General features: G+C 39.9%; 1 protein-coding gene across 2 annotated transcripts; it reads right to left on the reverse strand.

Annotated features, from left to right (window-relative positions):
• Positions 1 to 4864: 4864 nt before the first annotated feature.
• LOC127363724 (neuromedin-U receptor 1-like) lies at positions 4865 to 10475 on the reverse strand. Of its 2 annotated transcripts, none has more exons than XM_051400567.1 (4): positions 10343 to 10475; positions 8349 to 9073; positions 7603 to 7836; positions 4865 to 7308 (listed from the first exon to the last, which is right to left on the reverse strand). In XM_051400567.1, the coding sequence occupies exons 2-4, from the start codon at positions 9034 to 9036 to the stop codon at positions 6998 to 7000; spliced, it is 1233 nt and encodes a 410-aa protein (XP_051256527.1). In that variant the 5' UTR covers positions 9037 to 9073; positions 10343 to 10475; the 3' UTR covers positions 4865 to 6997. The 2 variants fall into 2 exon arrangements, with proteins under 2 accessions (XP_051256527.1, XP_051256518.1); XM_051400558.1 differs by lacking the exon at positions 10343 to 10475 and adding an exon at positions 10083 to 10167.
• Positions 10476 to 20442: the final 9967 nt, after the last annotated feature.

The raw sequence follows: 20442 nt of genomic DNA on the forward strand, positions 1-20442 counted from the left end.
TAATTAACTGAACCCTCTGTATTGGATAAAACTGTCCCTTCAGGTAACATACCACTTTTACAATTACAATATGGAACCTCCTCTGTGCTATGGGCTCTTTCATTGCGTTAGTTCATTTCAGGGGAAAGAGATACCTCCCAAGATTGTGCTTTCATGTGCTACATATCTGAAACCAGTTGGAATACTTGTAGAGAATAAGAATAATACAGTGGCTATAATATGTTTGACTAATTTACTGGTTTCTAGCATACTGGTTATTTGTCTTCACATCCTGTTGTAGATGAAGAGTTAATTAATGCTTGATAAGATGGAAAGAAAACAAGAACTGAGTTTTCATGCAATAATTGTTTTCCTCAAGGACAAACACATGACTATAACTGTATTAACATTCATTTCTTTGGTAGTTATATGACTTCATGTGCTCTCCTGACAAGTCGAACAATAAATCCATGCTTATAATGGGGAGCAGTGTTGATATACAAGCTGACCAGGATTTCCATATTAAGATATTCTACCTCTGCTACAACTGTAAATAGATGTGCTGTGTTTCGCATGCACACAATTGTTTAGTCCATCACCTAAACAGCAGGCCTACTGGAATACCAATATTTAACTTTTTACACTGAGCAATACATCAGCATTGACTCAAAGAGGATGTTGCTGGTAATCTTCATGCTTTTTTGTTGGGGGGGGACTCCTGTTTTATTAAATAGATCTTGGAGTGACAGAAAACTACTGTCACAGCTTTGTATACCCACAGTTCACAGCTCTTTTTACACTGAGGTCTGACTCTGAACTTTGTATCGGCCACCGTAGTTTCTCTTTTGATGCTGCTAAATCCTACACACAAGTCTGTTAAGTGCAGTGTACTGTTGCAACCTCAAGTGAATGAATTACTGTGCCCTGTTTTAGGAAATTACAAGGCCTAATTAAGACAAAAAGTCTACAGCCTGAAAATGCTAACAGGTGTTTAGCAGGTATGTTTAAAGTGTTTGCCATCTTAGTTTAGCATATTAGCATACTGGCATTTTCTAATTAGCACTAAACACAATGCTGAAGCTGATGAGTCATTAGTTAAGACTAGCTGGGATCAACAAGGTTATACCCATTTTCATTGGGATCCACCCAGTAGATAAATTTAACTGAAAACCACATTTCACATGTGGTTTTGCTGGTGGTGCTACAAGAAAAGTCAGGAGATCACATCGTTCTCCGGGGACCATGAATGTCTATATAGAATTTCCTGGCAGTCCATCTATTAGCCATACCTGTCTCAACCAAAGTGGTGGACTAACAGTCACACTGACACGATCATCCCTAGGGCCAGAGTCGCTCATCCTCCTTTCATACGAAACTGTAAACAAATTTAAAGTCATAAACCGTTATCTGCTCATGTGTATCACAGTTGCTTTAGCCATTCTTCTTTTAAAAAATCATACTTTTCAGCATAAATACAAACAAAAATAGGAAACAAAAAAGATAAATATGTACATTATTGCATCCTTGTAGATGCAGGGACTGGGTTACATCACAGTTGCAAATGTGTATTCATTGAGCGCTGATGTGATTAAGCACAGAAACAAAATCCACTTCTACCCAAACCTAATTAACTGCACCCTCTGTACTGGATAAAAACAATCCCTTCAGGTAACAACGTACTTAACACCACTTCGCAAATTACAATATGGAACATTCTGTGGGCTCTTTTGTTGTGTTACTTCATGTCAGGGGAAAGAGATATGGCTCCAAAGATTGTGCTTTATTGTGCTAATTAGCTGAAACCAGCTGGAATAGTTACAGGGAATCGAACATTACAGTGTGATATAACCAAATGCTAACTTCATGGTGGCGCTAGAGGAAAAGTTACCAGGATTCGTCCTCTGATGACCATGAATGTCTGTAAGAAATTTCATGGCAATTCATCATATAGTTGTTGAAATATATCTGACATTGTCGTCCCTGAAGCCGTGCCGCTAGTGTGCCTATATATGCTGATGATATGTTGGACCTATAGACTGTATAAAACACCACGTGAATCTTGACTTTCTCTTTCTCCCTCTTGACTTTGCAGGTGTATGAGTCATTTCAGCACAAGAGCATCAGACTTATAAACATAAGGAGAATGCAATCACAGCAGAACTCCACTGTCCTGGGATTTACCTGTCTTTTGTGAAATAGCTTGCCTATAAATTAAGTGGAGAGCTAATCTCACCCACTAAGGCTGGTGTAACAAGGAGAAAATGAAAACAGAGAAGCGGTGCCAGAGTTTAATCAATGTGCTGTTGATATCCCTTTCCCTCTTTATCTACCAATATTCACAGTCTCTGAATTACTTTTTGCTTACACTGGCATTCGCTGTAGTGTTGTAAGTACATTCTCCTACAAGTACATGAGCTTATTGGCACCCGGCTGAGTGATGCTGTGGCACAACCTTGACTCCTCAATACTGGTCTGTACAATCAATTTACCGAATGTTTCTTACATATTATTCACTGTCCAGCTTTCTTTATAAGAAAATAAATCCCCCACAGCCCCACATCCACCCTGCAATATGTGCATTAGTATTTTAAGTCTTTCTTCCTTAATCTCTCTCCCTCCATTCATTCTCTACACCCATATATCCTGTTCAGGGTCACAGAAGGGAGTGATGTACCATGCACTGTGCCAATGCATGGTACTCCCTACGTTGAGTTTTCTAATCAACCTGACTTGCACATCTTTGGACTGTGAGACTATGATTGGTTTAATGAGTTGGTTTGGTTTCATTTGTTCTGCAGCCAGGGTGTTAGTGTCCTGTAAATCACGTGCAATACATGGACAATAGAGAAATGTCATATTTTTAAACGAGTTGGTCAAAGTTGAGAGAAAATACCAAATCGGAGTATTTGTAATCTCGTAACCCCATCTAAATTGTTCCCAAATCTTTAAAACAGTGTTAGTACATTTTTTGGGCCAGTTAGCAGAAGTGAAAAAAATAGAAACACAACACAGATCACCAAGTTGATATGAAGGGCTAGCAAACATGTTACTAGTTACATGTAGTCCAATGTTCACACACATTTTAGCTCTGTGTTAGTGTCCAAAACAAAAATATGTTTATCTTTATGTTAGCGGCTAAATGCTCTATGTTCACCAGCTGTTAGCTTTTGATTGTGTGCCTGCTGTTTGGTGCCAGGCAGGAAAATGTTAGGGTTAGGGTGCTTTGAGCTAAATGCTAACACTACAGCTAGTGCAGATAACATGTTAAACATTTTATTCAGCATGTTAGCATGCTAACATGAGCTAATTACCAATAAACACAGAACAGAAAGTACAGAGGATTTGATTGGATGATCATTACAGGTTATTAAGCAACAGTAGGCTGTTGGACAAATTATAGTTTGGACCTGACGGTGCTAGAGGAAAAGTTAGAGAATCACCAATGTTAATACAGTTCATCCTGAGGGGATTCAATTACTGTCAAGACTTTCACTCAACACCTAAAATATCAACCTCATGCTGGTGGTAGAGCACAGGTCAAGGGAGTCATGAGGTGACATTGTATGGGAATCATTAAAAAGGCCTAACGACAAAATCAAAAAGTTGTTGAAGTATTTCAGTCTAGATTAGGGCTGTACCCGATCACTCAATCCGAGTCATCAGTCGAGAAGACCCTGAGTCAACTTGCATTTTGTCAGTCGAATCACTGCACTTTGGTTTTTTAACTGCGTCATTGTACAGGCCGTAAACATTACAAAGTCTCAGTATGACCACCAACCATAAAATCTAACTGTGATGAAAGTGGAGAAGAATGATAGTTAACAGAAGGCAGCGTTATGCTCGACAGCCAGACTGCTCCGACACTGCTCTGGTGCTGACTGTCAGTACAGTACAAACCACTTTTGAACCAGACTGCGGTACCACCTCCTCCACTGCCGTCCACCGTCATTAACTCTTTGGCTGACAGCCCTATCAGCAGCCGGAGAGACGAGATTGTCGAGTCATCATATTGAACGGCCAAATCCGATTTGACTGGAACTGCCATAAACCAAAGTAGTGGACTATTTATTAGTGTTTAGTTTATACAATTTTTGATTGTATGCATGCGACCATATTTATACTTAAAACCTACCAGTGTCTTGGCCTCCCTCCATTGTTGATGTTGGGTTTTATGTGTACAACATTCCTTCCACAGACAGCTGGTGCTGCTGGTATTGAATCATAAACCATGGTGCTCGTACAGGGATGCTAATGGAGCCAAAGCCCATTCCCAGAGGTGTCTGCTTAACACATTGGGTTAAGGACGTATCAGTCTCGTGTCTTCTGTCTTCTTCCACAACTACTATTCTTATTAGAATGACCTCTGAGCTCCAGTCAGACTATCAGTGTCAGTCGACCATCCTCACAATATGCTTAAACCTCATCTCATTATGAAACTCCTCACATCATCCTCTCTGCGGTGAATCATATCTCCTCCTCCACATCCTTCTTGTCTCTTTTGAGCTCTTACATTACATCCTGCCCTAGCACTTGTCTCAAATTATCATTTTGGTGTCATGAGAATATTTCAAGAGCACTTTCCCTCTTAGGTTTCCATCCCTTATTATCTGCTGCTTCAATAGAGGTGAGCTATAAGTTTACGAGATAGTTTATACGTTTTAACGGTGTGCAAATTAAGCTTCTAAATTAAAAAATGTACCATAGTTGAATTATGTTAGGAGTCAAAACATGTCAGTATGATGCAAATAAATTACTTTATATGAACACTGAAAAAAACAGTGTTGTGATGCCAAAACTTTTCAACATGGTGAAATTTCCAGATCTCTGCTCATTTCTGTGAGTGAAAGTCAAAATGAAACACATCATATTTCTCATTTGGGTTGATTTGTGCTTTAATTTCACAGCTCCCACATTCTGCTCACATAATTCTTTAAAGTTGTGAATAAAATGATACTGTGGCTTCATATTGTTACATCAGATGCCGCGGGTGGTAATCATAACCACGCTCTTGAATGAATGTCATCTCTTGGGTGATACTGGTGATGCAGCCTTTTAGATGAGTCTATTTGCAGAGCTGGTAGGTAAACAGTGTGTTCTGTTATGATGATGGAAGTTGTGGGTAGATTTTTGTTCATTAGTGTTGGTGTCATTACAAAGTGATTTGCCGTTATCTTCTGTCCTCCTCCTGCTTCATGTCGTTAATTATTTCATGTTTTCCATATTATTGACCCAGTGACATCATCTTTCCCCCTAGCCTCTACCCCTCATAATCATCGTCTCCATTTGTACGAATTAGTTTTTCCCCTGAACTGCGTGTCACCCACAGTTGAGATGAGACAGCCTAGTGGAAAGCTTCTTGTGGCTCTTGGCAGACCTTGTTACTCATTAATAACTTGTATTGTTTCGGGCAGCACTTTAACCATGATGTTTACACAGACGACATTTCTATCCTGGAGCTGGTTGCGCTATAGGAGTCTAAACATGAAAACAAGCGCACTGACTCATTATACTATTCTCTTTCCAAGTCAAACCCGTAATAAGAACAGTAACTCTGCTGGCACATCTTACCAGCAGCACTGATGTTCAAAAGCAGGTCATGGAATCACATATACTACTTTAAGGGTACACGCTAAGAAAAACATACATGCTTTCATAAATAGTAGAGAATACTGCATCAGATCCTGTGCAATAATAATACAAGTATATATATATAATAAATATCCACATGTCCTATATAGAGGTACTGTCTTCAATACAATTTGCAAAATGTTAAAGCAATTAATTCAATGCATATAACAACATGCAACATGTTTTACTATCAGAAAAGCAATACATGGATGTGATCCTTAAAACCTGGCAGTAATTATTTCTTAAATGATGTATGTATTGTTGATTAAGCTTTAAATAACACGTAAAATTACTGATATTGTACATTGTATAAGTAGTCACACAGCACTGTAGCATTTGGCCTATAAAATCATTAAGCCATGGAGTATTTTCAGAATATAATTTTAATACTTTTAAGGCACATGGCTAATCGATGGCTATAAATACCATAGACGTACCATCTTGTATTTATTCCTCTTCTTCGCTCAATTGACATGCACTTTCACCGCTCATTCATTCCCAGACAAGTGTTGTTGCTTTTAAACAGGAGACCACTGTGCTTCCATTCTTTGCTGTGGAAGTGTTATAATGTCGGCACCTTGAGCTGAACAGCAGTTCAGCAAAATGTTACGCTTCACGTTATACAGTGCATGTATATACAATAAATAGATTCACCGAGTACACAAAAAGAAATTATTTTCTTTTGTGAGAGTTGATGGGTTACATTCCCCATGCATAAAAAAGCTGTGGTATCATTTATATGATAATTTCATTCTTTTTTTCGAGCAGTTTCTCCATCTCATCATCTCTTTGCTTCATTCAGTAGGTTGTTTTGTTGGTCCTCTCTTTAAATGGGATTTTGAGCTATTTCTCCAGGACCCCCAGATACTATAGGAGAGTGTGAAGCATGCAAGTATGCTCATCATTATCCAAAATGGGTCTCTTAAGGCTTGTCATGTAGCCTTTGGTCACATATCCATTTGGGGTAAGATCTAGTCATGTTTGTCTGACATCCCCTACCACTTAGAGGGTAATATCCTTCTATTTGTGGCGAGTGCATTCCCATTTGAAGGTCTATGAGCTACTTATGTGTAAGGAAAGGTGAGAAATTAAAGGACAAACCAACATAAAGTTAAAAGACTGATGATCATATTTTTCCAAAAGATATTTGATGTGTCAATGATGGTGGTCAGTCCAAAATCTCCCATTGGTACTCAGTTGGGATGAGACCTGGCAACCGTGTAAGGCGCCAAAGGATACGATTTATTTTCAGGCTTTTCAAACCATTCAATGACCCCTCAATCCCTTTTTTAGTTGTATTTCTCCTCTCATTCAGTTTTTCCTTTAATTTGTCACCCATCTCTGTATAATGTTCTTGGACTTCCTAAGGTCCAAACTGGCTCAGAGGAGCCTAAGTCCATTTCATACTGTTGGGCATTTTCTCACTCAAAGTGCTGCGTTGGGTCATCTGTAAGCTAGAGCGTGACGGCCAGCTGTTAGAAGAACAGGTTACATGACTGAACATTTCTCTGAACCTGGTGGACATGAGGTTGTAAAGGATGGGGTTGATGGCAGAGCTCAGGTAGAAGCAGACTCCGGAGACAATGTGGACATGCCCAAAGACAATGACGTGAAGCTCGGATGAGTTGTCAATGTAGCTCCACACCAAGCGGTCCACATGGAAAGGAGCCCAGCAAAGGCCAAAGACAACCACCAGCACACCTGGACAGGTCAGATGGACAGTTTAGCTGGATGACAGATTGACACCAGGGAAATTGAAGCACACACACACACACACACACACACACACACACACACACAAGTATAGATTTGTGACGTAAATTCAATCATCAGCAAATGACAAATGACAAGGCAAAGCTGAGAGAGTCAAATGGAAAAATAGTGTACAAATGCATATGGGAACAATGGATATAAAGGGACATACAGACAGTGTTCAAATGATGTTTTCTGTCCCTTAGCAGAATGGAAAAACAACATCACTGAAATGACACCTACACAGCATTTTGGTGACTTGCAGGTTGCGTTTGCTCAGCTTCTGCTTGTGAGACCTGGAGAGACTTTCTGGTCCAAAGCTACACCTTGTGTCCACGACGGTCATCACTCTCTCGCTGTGCAGCCGCAGGCCAATGAGCAGATACAGAATGCTAATTATCAGCATGGGAAGCAGGAAGAAGGCCAATGTGGAAATCAGAATGATCAGGTTGTACATCCAGGCGGGTTTGACCACATCTGAGGACAAAGAAGGATTGTATAGTAGTTTCAGATCATGAACCCAGATGTACCATCTGTATTATAGCTTCCTAACCTACCGCAAAACCTCTTAGCCCTTTAAGCCATGCTAACTTTAGGTATGGCATTATTATTGAATCCTACTGACTTTGGACAACTATTAGATGGATTACCATAAAATTTGTTAAAGACATTCCCAAATGACTCGAGCGCCACCATGTGGTGGAATGTTTTTTTAGTCAAATGTCTCGACAACTATTAGACGGAGTGATGATGTTTTGTGTAGATAGTCATGTCCCCGTCAGGATCAAATTAAATAATTTTAGGGATCCCCTGACTTTTTTTTATCTTGTGCCATTGCCATTGTCAAAACTAATGAAATTGCCATAAATTCCAGCTGTACTTTGTGTAAAGTGCAATTAGCAAATGTTAGCATGCTTTGCTATAAAACATTATGTCTGCTTGTGTTATCTATTAAAATAACAAAAATAGAATTAAAATTCTGTACGTACAGCAGATAGCAGATCGGGGAAACTGTCGCCCAAACTTTGGAGGCAGCACCTTAATCCCATGCAGACTGGTATTTGGCACAGCACACAGCATGGACAGCACCCACAGCATGAAGATGACCCTCTTGACATGAGCACGTGTAGTCATATGTTTGACTTTGAGGGGATGCACCACCGCCACATAGCGCTCCACACTGAGCGCTGTCACGTTTAGGATGGAGGCAAAGCATACAGTCTCAAACAGGAAGGTTTTGAAGTAGCAGCCTCCCTCTCCGAGCAGGAAGGGGTAGTTCTGCCACATCTCGTAGAGCTCCAATGGCATTCCTAGCAGCAGCACCAGCAGGTCAGAGACCGCCAGGCTCAGCAGATAGTAGTTTGTGGGTGTCTGCATCACCCTGTAGCGCAAAATGACTGCACAGGTCAAGGAGTTGCCCAGTACGCCCACCAAGAAGATGGTGAGGTAGGTGACACAGACGGGAAGGAACTCCGGAGACCTCTGAGGCCCCAGGTGCTTGGCCAGATAGTCCTTCTCACTCAAGCACATGTCATCCAGATCTTGTGCTGTAGCTTTAGCCAACACCCAGGAGATATTCATCCCACACACCAAAGCAGCCTCGGGGCAGCCCACATCATTGAAAATTGAGGCACCACTTGAAGAAATAGCTGCAAGGGAGCAGTTAAACTCCGGCATGTTGCTGAATGGCAAGAAGGTTACTCGGTTCCTAAACCTAATGGGAAGAATACAGAGGAGAACAATGGACTTTAAAGGTGTACTCCACTGATTTTATAAATTAAGTTCAGTTTTTTCATCACAGTAGGTACTGCTTAGCTGGTCTAAAAACCAGAATGTCTTTGTACCTACACGACAGTGGAGACTACCACCGACAGGCAGCATACCGGACCATAAGAGCTTACGTAAGTTTATGGTTAACGTTGTAAAATCCTTGCAGTTTGGTTGAGTGAAGGCACATAAAAGTACTTGGTTAGCTTTAGGAAAAAATCATATTGGTTTCAGATAAATATGTTACATTTCGTTAGTCACAAAAAATAACCCTGCTGATGAGACATGAATTGCAAACCGCCTTTGTGGAGTTCCACAGATGTGGTTGACCAGGGAGGGTCTAAAAAAAGATGCACACCATCTTCATCATGGGAACTGTAGGATCCATCTGTTTTTGACTGACATTAGAGGCTAAAGTCAGGATATCTTGCCCTGTGACTTTGATTCTTTTTCAAATCTGTGTCCTGAGTCCCACAACTATGGAAGTCTAAAGCTAAATTACTGGGCTCCCATTTAGGATACATTATACTGATACCTTGTTGTCCACTGGACAAAATACTTGTCTGTCTTGTAAAAGAGGGAACTTGAAAATCTGATTAAACATTTATTTTTTTTTCTCACAGTTTTTTATTCCTCATTGGACTATGAAACAAGGAAAAACAAAGGCTTCTCACTATTGTGTCCAATAATCATAACAGTATTAGGGTCAGAAAATGTTTTATAAAACTGCATATCTGTAGCTACCAAAGAAGGCACAATATTCTTAAGTGTTCATTTTACCTGACCAATTCGCAGACAATAGACTCTTGTAACCAAGCAGCTGTAACTAGCAATTAGCAGAGAAAGTATGCTCGTAAATGGAAGCAACATGCGGACAAAAAGCAGCCTAATCAGTTTAGGGGATAAATGGTAGACTTATTACCACGGCAACAATAATTAAGTAATAAATAACTAACCTTAGACATGTAATTCTGCTGGAAAAAGTGTGCTTTCTTGTCATTTTCTTAAACATGTTTGGTATATGTTCTTGTCCTCCCACAAAAAAATTTGTTTAAACAATGCTGTCACAGTGTTGTCTTATTAGAAATTTATGTGCAGCAGAATACTGACTCTGGAGGGGCTTTTGTTTAGATTCCCACAGTGGATTTGTTTATCCATTGAACATGCAACTGAGATATTAAGATAACTTCATGACAGGGGAAAAAAAAAAACTCACCTGCAGCTTGTGGGGTCCTTGTGGGCTTTATCCTCTTTTAATTTACAAGATGAGCAAGATTTGAAGAAATGTGAAAAGATGTGGAACCATCATATTTCTTTGCATCCTGGACTTTTCTGGTACTTTATCTCGACTGCTTTGGTCCTTCAGTGCGTCACAGCTGCCTTTACTTCCCGTATTTGAGCGCTGGAGTTCACCCCACCTCTCTCTCTCTCTCTCTCTCTCTCTCTCTCTCTCTCTCTTCATCACTGAAGCATCTTGTTTGCAGACTCTTCTTCCCCTCTCTTTCCTCCAATTCAACATCTTATAATTTTTTTCACACACTCTTTTGCACACACACACAAACACTTCCATTATCCGTGAACCTACAGAGACTCTATACCTTGTAATCCTCCATTCTATTACTTTTCCCATTGAAAGACCACGTATTGCAGCAATGTGAAAATTAAGGTTGAGATTGCTTTGACCCTGGAACTCATGGCGTGAGTCTGTGTGTGGAGTGGGGGCGCATGGAAAAAAAGAAATGTGACTATTGCCTTTTATTCAAAGTCAAACACAAAACAAGCAGACATGCAGCCAAATCAATAATACAATTAGAATTTAAGACACAAAGGGGTCTTGTTGAAGATATGGAATGAATGTTAAATTTAGTTTGAAAATTAAGTCCTATTTTATATTCAGAAGTGCTCAGTGAATAGGCAGCAAATGGTGACAATAACCGTGGATACAACAGACAGAACACAAGATTACAAATAAAACAGTAATAGAGACACTTATCTGTTAAAGTATTAAACCTATGTCAAATACAAAATATTGTGTTTATGTACACTGTTTAAACACAGTGTAGAATAGATCACAGCTTAAAAACTTTTGGTTTGTCATCTGTCACATTTTCCATTTTTTGTTTTTTTTATTGTCCTTATTATATATTTCTTTCCTCAAGCAATTTGTGTTAGTGGGAATTCAGACAATCCAGTAAGTCCAGTTTGAGAAACTTTTTCGCAGGCTCCTGTACTGTTTTTTGCCAGATCCCCACCTGCTGTGCTGATGGATTGGCTCAATTCAAGTGGCTGTAAGAGGGCAGCGTTGTTTTTCATAGAGGGCTGTTGGTATGAACCTTACTGAACTGACAGCAGTTAGCAAGATTCAGACCAACCCTGCATCCCCTTGGCAACCTCTTTCCTTCTTCTGCTAAACTGATGATACCATCAGTCAAACTGCTGGTATTATTTACCATGGCAACAGCATTGAAGGCTGCATGTTTTGTTGTTGGTTTTATATTTTAAAATATAATGAGTTCCAGCCTAATCTAAACTGCACTGCATGGTCAGTACAGACTCATTACATCATATTTAATTAATCTGCAGTCACTCGTCAGAGAATGAAAATCAGTGCGAAGATATCTCAATGTGTGAACAGACGCTTTGGTTTTGAGTGATTCATGCTATTCAGTACCTTTCTGCATTAATTGTACAGTATGTGAGTCATCAGATGTGTGAAGATTAAGAAGTAAAATATTTCAGTCCTTAAGGCTCAGATGAGTATTTTCCCTACTGCTAACCAGAAGCCCAATTAATAAAAATGCCCTTTTTTATTTATATTTATGAATGTATACAGGGGAGAAGTGGGGAAATATTTTATATGCTGAGGATTGCTTGGCTAATGGAGCAGCCCCGATGAGAAACATCCTACGCAGTACATTTACAGACAAGCAGGGAGGGGAATTCTGTGTGCAATAAATCACCAACAGAGCTTCTGTCACAGGGCAGAAAATTCACAGTTTTGGCCGGCTGCACACGCCTGTATGACTGTGCCCCCCCACCTTCCCATTTCTCTACCTCCCTCTGCAGTGGTGTCTAATTCAATAACAGCTTTTAATCCCAACGCAGGGGTTCCAATACTTCCCTGGCAGGAAACTGACATGTTCTCATTGGTGCCTCTATTTAGTCGAGTTGATTAGGCTTCTGTGTCACACTGACAAAAAGCTTTGATTGTGATGAGAAACCCTCAACAGAATTCCAGCTCAACACTACCTTTTAGAAATAATAAATTTAGGCTCATGGTGATTAGTTCAGTTCTTGACCATAAAACCAAGAGGTAACACTGTGCTCTGTACACAGACACGGTAAAGGGTCAGTTTACCCATATTACAAAAATCTGATTTCTCAATTCCCTTTGGAGGTATCTAACCTGACAGTGACGTCTGCAGATTAACAGGGACACAAAGACACGCTGAAAAACAAATAAAACCATCTACCAAAGATTGACATATCAAGCAGTAAAGTCTTAAAATTAATTCTAAAACTGGTGAACTATGTAACCAGTGAACGGCAGCAAGGATTGGTGAGATACGGTTGCTTCTCAAGCCTGGCAGCAGCATTTTAAGTTCCAGTCTTTGGATGTTTCGCCTGCTGATACCGGAATCATTTCTAGATCTGCAAAGGGAAGGAACAGTCTGATCTTGGTTAAATCTGTTAGTTGTAACACCCACTGAGGTTACGGGCCTATTTTTTAACATTGTTAGATAAGGCACCTAGACCAGGTGAGAAATGGTGCAGGGGAGAAAGGGTTATTATAATTATTTGGGATTTGGAGTCACTCAACTGCATAACATTTTTGGACATCCAATTTTTTATTTCAGTGAGGCAGGAAATGATACAGAACACGCCTGTGGTACCAGGCTTTAACAGACATACTGTCGGCTGTAGGGTCATGAGCCAAAAAACACCTGCTGTGCGTTAGACACAAGTGAGAACCAAGAATTATATGAATACACAAAACATGTGGAACATCATGCAGTAATCAGTATGAGTGACTCACATGCAGATGTTTAAAGAACACACCATCAAATCTAAGTGAGGTACTAATGTAAAGACACATTAAATCTGTCTCAGCCTCTGGTCAGTTCTGGCCTCGGGTTTGTCATCTACATCACATGCAGTGTTGGCCCTGTCCAGGAAACACATGTGCAGCCTGCAACAGTTTTTCCTGCTCATACTGAATTATGTCATGTACCATCCATTGCCTAGAAACCCCTTCTCCGTGTGGCTGAAGAATAGCAAACAAAGTGCAGGAAAAAGAAACCAGTGGTGTACAACAGCGTGATGTTAAAAAAAAGGGGTCCAAAATAACAATGTAGTATGACTGTTCCTGTTGAAATATATTACCCCGAAGAACATTAAGGCAAACCATCACATGTGTGCTGACAGGGAGGAGCCCACGCTGGCTGACAGCGGCTCACAGTGCGACATTTCCTCCATGCCAGCACCGTTTTGTTTGCAGCATCATATAAGAATGGATATCAGGAGGATTTATGTCAGGAAGATTTATTTTAATTGTATACAGCTCTGCCTGGCCTCCACCTGCATGAATGTCTCCAAAGAAAAGCCCAGTCTGGACTCACTGTCTGTCTGTATCTCTGCAGATACTCCCTCCTAACTGACTTGCAGATTTAATTAACTAAATGCGGAGTCTTAAAACTGTGAACTCTGTCCAAGGTGAACAAAGTGTTTTGCGCAGGTCACTTGCAATGAAAAAGCTACAGCAGGCTTACCTTCTTGAGAATATTCATGGGACGTAATTACAGTCCCTTAAAATCTACACAGCTCCACCTCTCTTTTCCAAGCACCAAGCTTTGGAGCTGTAAACCAACCCACAGCTAATCCATTAATCTCTAGTATTTTCATGCTTTATGGGTGACACTGAATTTCATTATAGGAGTAAGTAATTGTGTTCCCAATGAGATAATTGCATCCTTGACATTTTATTCTTTTTTTAAAGAAATTTTTAAAAAAGGAAATATCAATACTTACCTTGGAAACACATGGACTCAAAGGGTTCATTCTCTTCAAAAAAGGAGAATTAAAGAGTGTTTAAATGTTGTTACTGACAGCTTTTAATGAAGGGTCTTTATCAACTGATAGCACAGCAGCAGGGTACTTAGACGCTGGCATTTTTACAGCGGTAAATTCAGCTACTTCTAAACAAATCTGACATTTAAGAGCACTTGCACTAGTTTTTAATTGCATATATAACATACATTTGCAAATGTTTGTCTGTGAGTGTCTACTTTTTAATGAGTCAATCTATTAAAGAGGCTAGTGGAGATGTTCTCTGTTCCCCCACACACCCCGTGAGTCTGTCCGGTCCGAGCAGCACTCCTCCATCACAGTGTCCATTATGGACAGAGACACAGTTGGAGAGGCTGCTGGAGTGCGTCCTGCGTCACGCTGCGACTAGTGGCTCCACAGAAGTGCAGTTGGTGGATGGACGCCAGGCAATCCTCTTAAATTCACACACAGTTAAACAGCTTTCTGATTTTAAATGGTTTTTCAGGGCGTCTTGAGCAGACTGTTTCACACCGACTTCAGATTGTATTAATGTGTAAATTAACATGAATGTAAACACAAATTTGATGGATAGCGTTAATACAGTACATTAACAAATGTCTTTGTTATGTTAAAAATGCTTCATTTCGGCTGGTTAGCTAGTTAGTTGTTACAGTGTTTACGTTACCCCACCATATTGTGGCCCAACACCAAATTACAACAGCACTCTACTTTAGAAATGAAACAATTTGTTGCTTAATTGATTAGTCGATCAATAGAAAATAAAGAATTCCCAGTTCCAGCCTCTCCAGTGTGGTTTTCTGGTTTTCTCTGTTTTATGTCATCAGTTCAATAACTTGGAGTTTAAGACTTTTGGTTGGACAAAATAAGCACCTGGAGATGTCACATTGGCCTTTAGGAAATTGTGACAGGCATTTTTTTTTATGTTTTATTGACTAAACTAGTATTTGAAAAATATGGATAATGAAAAGACATGAATAAAAAACTATAAGGAGTTTGGACTAGACCTGCACTATTTGAAAAGTGCCTTGAGATAACTTCTGTTATGAATTGGCGCTATACAAATAAAATTGAATTGAATTGAATTGAATTGAAAACAATCACTAGTTGGAGCTCTACTTGGTGCAACATAGTGGAGTTAGAAGCAGGTCTACTGAGTGACCGTGACTGGATGAATGCTGGATATCAAGGATTTGTGGCAGAGCTGCATAAACTGTCATTTGTAAGTGTTATATAAAACGTCATCGGCTAAAAAGAACACTTCGTCCCAGAGTATGAAATCAGTTGATACCTAGTAGGGATAAGTATGATAAGGTAATGGAGATAAGTATAATAAGATAATGAAGAAAAGTATGGTATGGTACATTATGTATCTCTTACTGATGTGTTTGATGTGTCTGATCCCTGTGAAGATGACTGTTAAATTAAGCAACTGGATCTACACTGCAAGGGGCCTGAGACAGTGGTAAGGGTAACAAAACGCCACATAATTCATTGTACCTAACTGACTTCAGTGGGTACTCCATCCATTTATTATTGCACGTCACAAGAGACAGATGAAATAAAAGGATCGATATCTCCGCTGTCTCAGAATCGAGACAGCGGAGACTGTCCTGACTTTTATTCCAAGATATGGGTCAAGCAGGCTACACGGATGCTACATTTCCCATAATTTGTCTTTTTTTAGACGCCCTGGCCTCCTAAATGTCCACCTCTTTTAAACATCTGCAGCTCTAAATGCAGGCAAAGCTTTCTATAAAAATGTTTAAAGCTACTGAAGACATGGATTAAAATCTTCAGCATTTCTTGACTATTTATTACTAAATGTGCAGCCATCAAAGTTAAAGGTTATATATATATATATAATTACTGTGTAAAGATATAGTGGATTAATGGTGCCCTGAGCAGAGAATGCAGTCACACCTTGTCTGGATCTGTGGTAGTCTTTGACATGTTTACATCTCCGGTCTGGCTGTGTGTGCGTATGAGTCCTTCTGTGTGTAACAGAGGAGAGTGACTGAAACTGCTGTGAGCGAATTAAGGATTTATTTCAACCGAACCAGAGTTGATTGTTGACAATGGAAAAACTAACAGAGATGGTTTTTTTTTGTTTCCGTTTGTAGTGTATTTTACAATTACTGGTTAATAATGGGGTCTGGTGGGCCCAGATGTTTTAGTCTGAGGTTCTGGTGCGACATCTAGTAATGCTTAAAGTTTTCAAAACAACATCAGCTAATCTGCTCCATCAGGACTGTGTGAGTGTGATATCATCAGATTTGTTTGAGAATGGCTTGGCAAGAAGCAAACAACTGTCATGAAATTTGATTTCAAGGTCCAGTGTGTAACATTTAGGAGGCTTTATTGGCAGAAATGGAACACAGTATCCATAGGTATGTTTTCATTTGTGTGTAATTACCTTGATGCTAGAATTGTGTTTTTGTTACCTTAGAATCTTATGATGCTCCGTGTTTCTACAGTAGCCTAGAACAGACAAACCAAATACTGGCTGTATAGGGTTTTTCGTGAGTTTCACACATACTGTAGTTCCTTCTACACACTTCACACACCCCCACATTCCCAGGTCGTCAAATACAGACACGTGAACCGAAGTACGTGACATCACCTTTTGCCAACTGAGTCCCAATTAGTGAGAAAGTACAGAAATATATATAGATTTTGAGGGTCTCAAGTCCAGGCCTTGGGGTTATTTTTCAAACCTTGGAGAGCTCCTCCTCATAGAAGTCATGGAAGACATTACAGCTGTTTTCACATTCATGCAGTCATTTTCATTTTATTGTGTTACCCAAAAAACAATGTGTAATGATACCACAGATATCATATCAGCAAATTACCTTCTACATCAGCAGTTTGTGCTACAAAACACAATAGTTCTAGCAATGAAGAGGACCCTCAGGATCAGTTGTGTTTTAAATTGGATGTAGTGACAATAAAAGATCCTCCATCATATACTTTTATAGACTGAGTCTGTGGCCACTACCACACATTAGCAGGAAATCTATTTTTCCCGCTAATGTGATCTTTATACTTCTCTTGAAGGACCACTTACTTCTGGTTACATGAGAAAATTCAATGACCCTTGTACTTGTGTAAACCTTTCAAAACTTAATTTGAACCCATATAATAAACACTACTTGTTATAATCAAGCAACACCACTTTCTTGCTTTCTGAAAAACAACATGAGTACAAAGTCCCCAAAAGGAAATATTTTTTATCTTGTGCACACAATTTATTTATCTTGTGCCCGCTTCAGATGCACACAGCTGTCATATAATGGAGAGAACTGCTTGTCAAGTTTTATTTTCACCTCGGAATGTCATACCATGAAATTCTTGCTGCTCTTGCTGAAATCTGAATGTCCGCCAGATTCTGTTTAGAGGGGCATGGACACTTGGGTAAAATGGGCGAATAACAGAAAGCTCTCTTTCTCAACTATCTTATCAACCAGCTCACCCACCAATAACATACAGCAATGTTTCAAACATAGTGGAGAAATCAGCTAACATATGCTTATAAAGCCATAAGATAAGAAACTTGTGCCCACAAGATAAGTAACTTGTGCCCATAAGATAATAACTTGTGCCCATAAGATAATAACTTGTGCGCAGAACAAAAAAAAAAAGTTACCTTTTGGGACTTTAGGGGCTCCGTAAGAACATGTATATTCCAGTATAAATTATATTTTTGTGTCATACTGACAGACCGCTGTTTTGACACATCACCACACCGCTGGAGTCTCTGTATATAAATGCATAACAGGCTTATGGTTGCTTCATTAAGCAGAAAGATTGTGTATGTATTCAAAACATAAAACGCTGTGTGACAGTGAACGGGAAGGGGAGAAGGGATTTCAGGGATGACCTAACGTAACCTCAGAGGGGCGCAGGGTATATGCTGTAGGTAATAGCTGCAGCGTGGCACACTGGTGGTGCAGTTCAGCTATCTGTCCTCCTTGACAGCTCAAAATGGTGTAATCCATAATTATGTTTATCCCCTGTTTTGCAGAGGTTGTTAGACTTTATGTCATTGCTACTGACTTCATGGAAAGGGCAGCAGTGACAGTCTGTGTTACTACTGCTTCTCCAAACTTGGGTGTAGGCTTTTTTTAGATTCAACCACAGTTTACAGAAGAGTACGCTGCATGGATATTCGCTCACTTCAAACACTGTGAGGACATGCACTTAAGGACATTCTTCAGGAAGGTCGGTCAGAGATCGCTCATAAATTAGAACTGACAATAAAGTTTAGCTTGCTGGCGTGGTTCTGCTCTTACACGCTCCCAGCTGTGGTAAAGCAGAATCACAACAGCATGAAATATACAGCAACATGCAGGAACCACAGAAAATAATCCCCATGTGGGAAATAATCAAGAAACAAAGACTTTCTACTGAGGCTTTATATAAACAGAGAGGAAACAAATCAAGTGGCTGCAGTGAAGAACAAGTCAGCGTTTTCGCATTTAGCATGTGAGCATTATGGCCTTTAAATAGAGCACTAAATCAATGCAAGGAGATGTGACAGGCGCAATCCACCTGCTGCGTGGCATGACTCAGAGTGCCCCGCCAGAATGAATTTATTAGTTAACCTGAGACATTTCAGGAAAAATCAACAACAAATTATGTGAATTCTTGCATAAACGTCTTTATAGTTCAGGCCACTACTTTGGTTTGTTTACTTTAGTTGTTCCGTCCAGTTTTCAGCCTCAAAATGAGCCCTTGACTCTTCTTCCAACATTACATGCCTGGGTCCAGCGCACTTACTTTATCCTCCATGTACTACAGCCATCACATTAACATGACAGCTTTGTTTACAAGCCCACTTCTCGTGGGACGCTGGAGGTACTGGAGGCTTTATTTTGAGCCTGTGGCTGACTTCATACAAAAGAGAAACAAAATCCCACATTTTTAACTCTGTCACCCATCTGGTCTTTTCATTGTTAGCCGAACATGGAGAGCAGCCACAATCCAGTCAGATGTAGTATGAAAACACTGCTCTTTCCCTCCACAGACTGAATTCTGATTCCATACACAAAGCTAATGGTACATCACACGTATGCTAAAGTCTACTGTTTTGGCTGTCTGTATATAATACAAGTGATACAAAAGGTGTGCTGGCAGACGTCAATCGAACAATGACCTTTAATCTCAAATGTGATGAAATCTATTTTGATTGATACCTATCTTTTTTTTTAATAATATAAATTATAGTAACTACATCTTAAAAAAGAAATGCAATTCTTAATTTTCCCTGAGATACATCACCCATTGTACCAGGATGTTAGTATTGGCTTATATTGGAGCCAGTTACAGAGAGTCTGCAGCTGTATTATTGCAGCAGATGTATTCAATGAAAGGCTGCCAGATCCTTAAAAATACATCAGAGCTGTTTTTCAGGACGTGTGACAGTAGTTAGTCATTTCTTAAATCCATTTTCACATTTCCTTTCACACATCAAGTGTGTAGGATTTAATGACATCTAGCGGTATAGTTGCAGACTATAACCCCTCACCTCACCCTGCTTTTCAGAGTGCTTCGAAAAACAGTGGCCACATATGAGAAGATCAGGAGACGTTAGCATGGCTTAGCGGTAAGAGTGAAAACAGTTAATTAACAAAATCCACCTTCCAGCACCTCTAATGCTCACAAATTAAAGTAGTGTCTTTTTGGGGCTGTGAGATTACCAGACAGCCAGCAGAGACTTCCCTTGTTTCCAGTCTTTATGCTAAGCTAAGCTAGCAGTCTCCTGGCTGTGGCTTTGTGAGAATGTTATCAAACTTCTCATCTCTTGGCAAGGAAGCAAGAATTGTCCCAAAATGCTGAATTGCTGTGAGTAGCTCCTCTATTTGGTCCATTCTACTATGTGAATTGTATCGTGGGACATCAGTGTACAGTGTACACACACTCAGAAATCAAGTGGATATAATATGAAAACTCACCTCTCTGAGTATTAGTCATTTCATTGTATTTGTTCCCAGTGTGAATGACAAAACCTGCTCACAATAAGTCTGCAGCGTGGAATTTACTTGTTGCACTACACTTTTCTGACACTAGGGGGCACTCATGTTCCATGAGTGAATGATCCTCCACTGAAGGCATGAGGAATATACCTACTGAAACATACAGCAGGTTGCATCATGATGTAATATTCCCTGTGTCCTCATGCCAGATAAAATTACTGTGTCCCCACCCCAAATCTCAGTTTGTGTAACAACCAGGCTTCTCCCCCTCCCCGCT

Source organism: Dicentrarchus labrax, unplaced genomic scaffold, assembly GCF_905237075.1.
Source record: "Dicentrarchus labrax unplaced genomic scaffold, dlabrax2021, whole genome shotgun sequence".
NCBI classification, from domain to species: Eukaryota; Metazoa; Chordata; class Actinopteri; family Moronidae; genus Dicentrarchus; species Dicentrarchus labrax.

Bases quoted from the DNA above. Each gene is read 5' to 3' on its own strand.
- LOC127363724 (XM_051400558.1), bottom strand. From the start codon at position 10,138: ATGTTTAAGAAAATGACAAGAAAGCACACTTTTTCCAGCAGAATTACA. The intron at 7,837-8,348 runs GTACGTACAGAA...CTTTGTCCTCAG, and splicing joins TCCCCGATCTGCTATCTGCT to ATGTGGTCAAACCCGCCTGG. The intron at 7,309-7,602 runs GTAGGTGTCATT...TGACCTGTCCAG, and splicing joins GCAAGTCACCAAAATGCTGT to GTGTGCTGGTGGTTGTCTTT.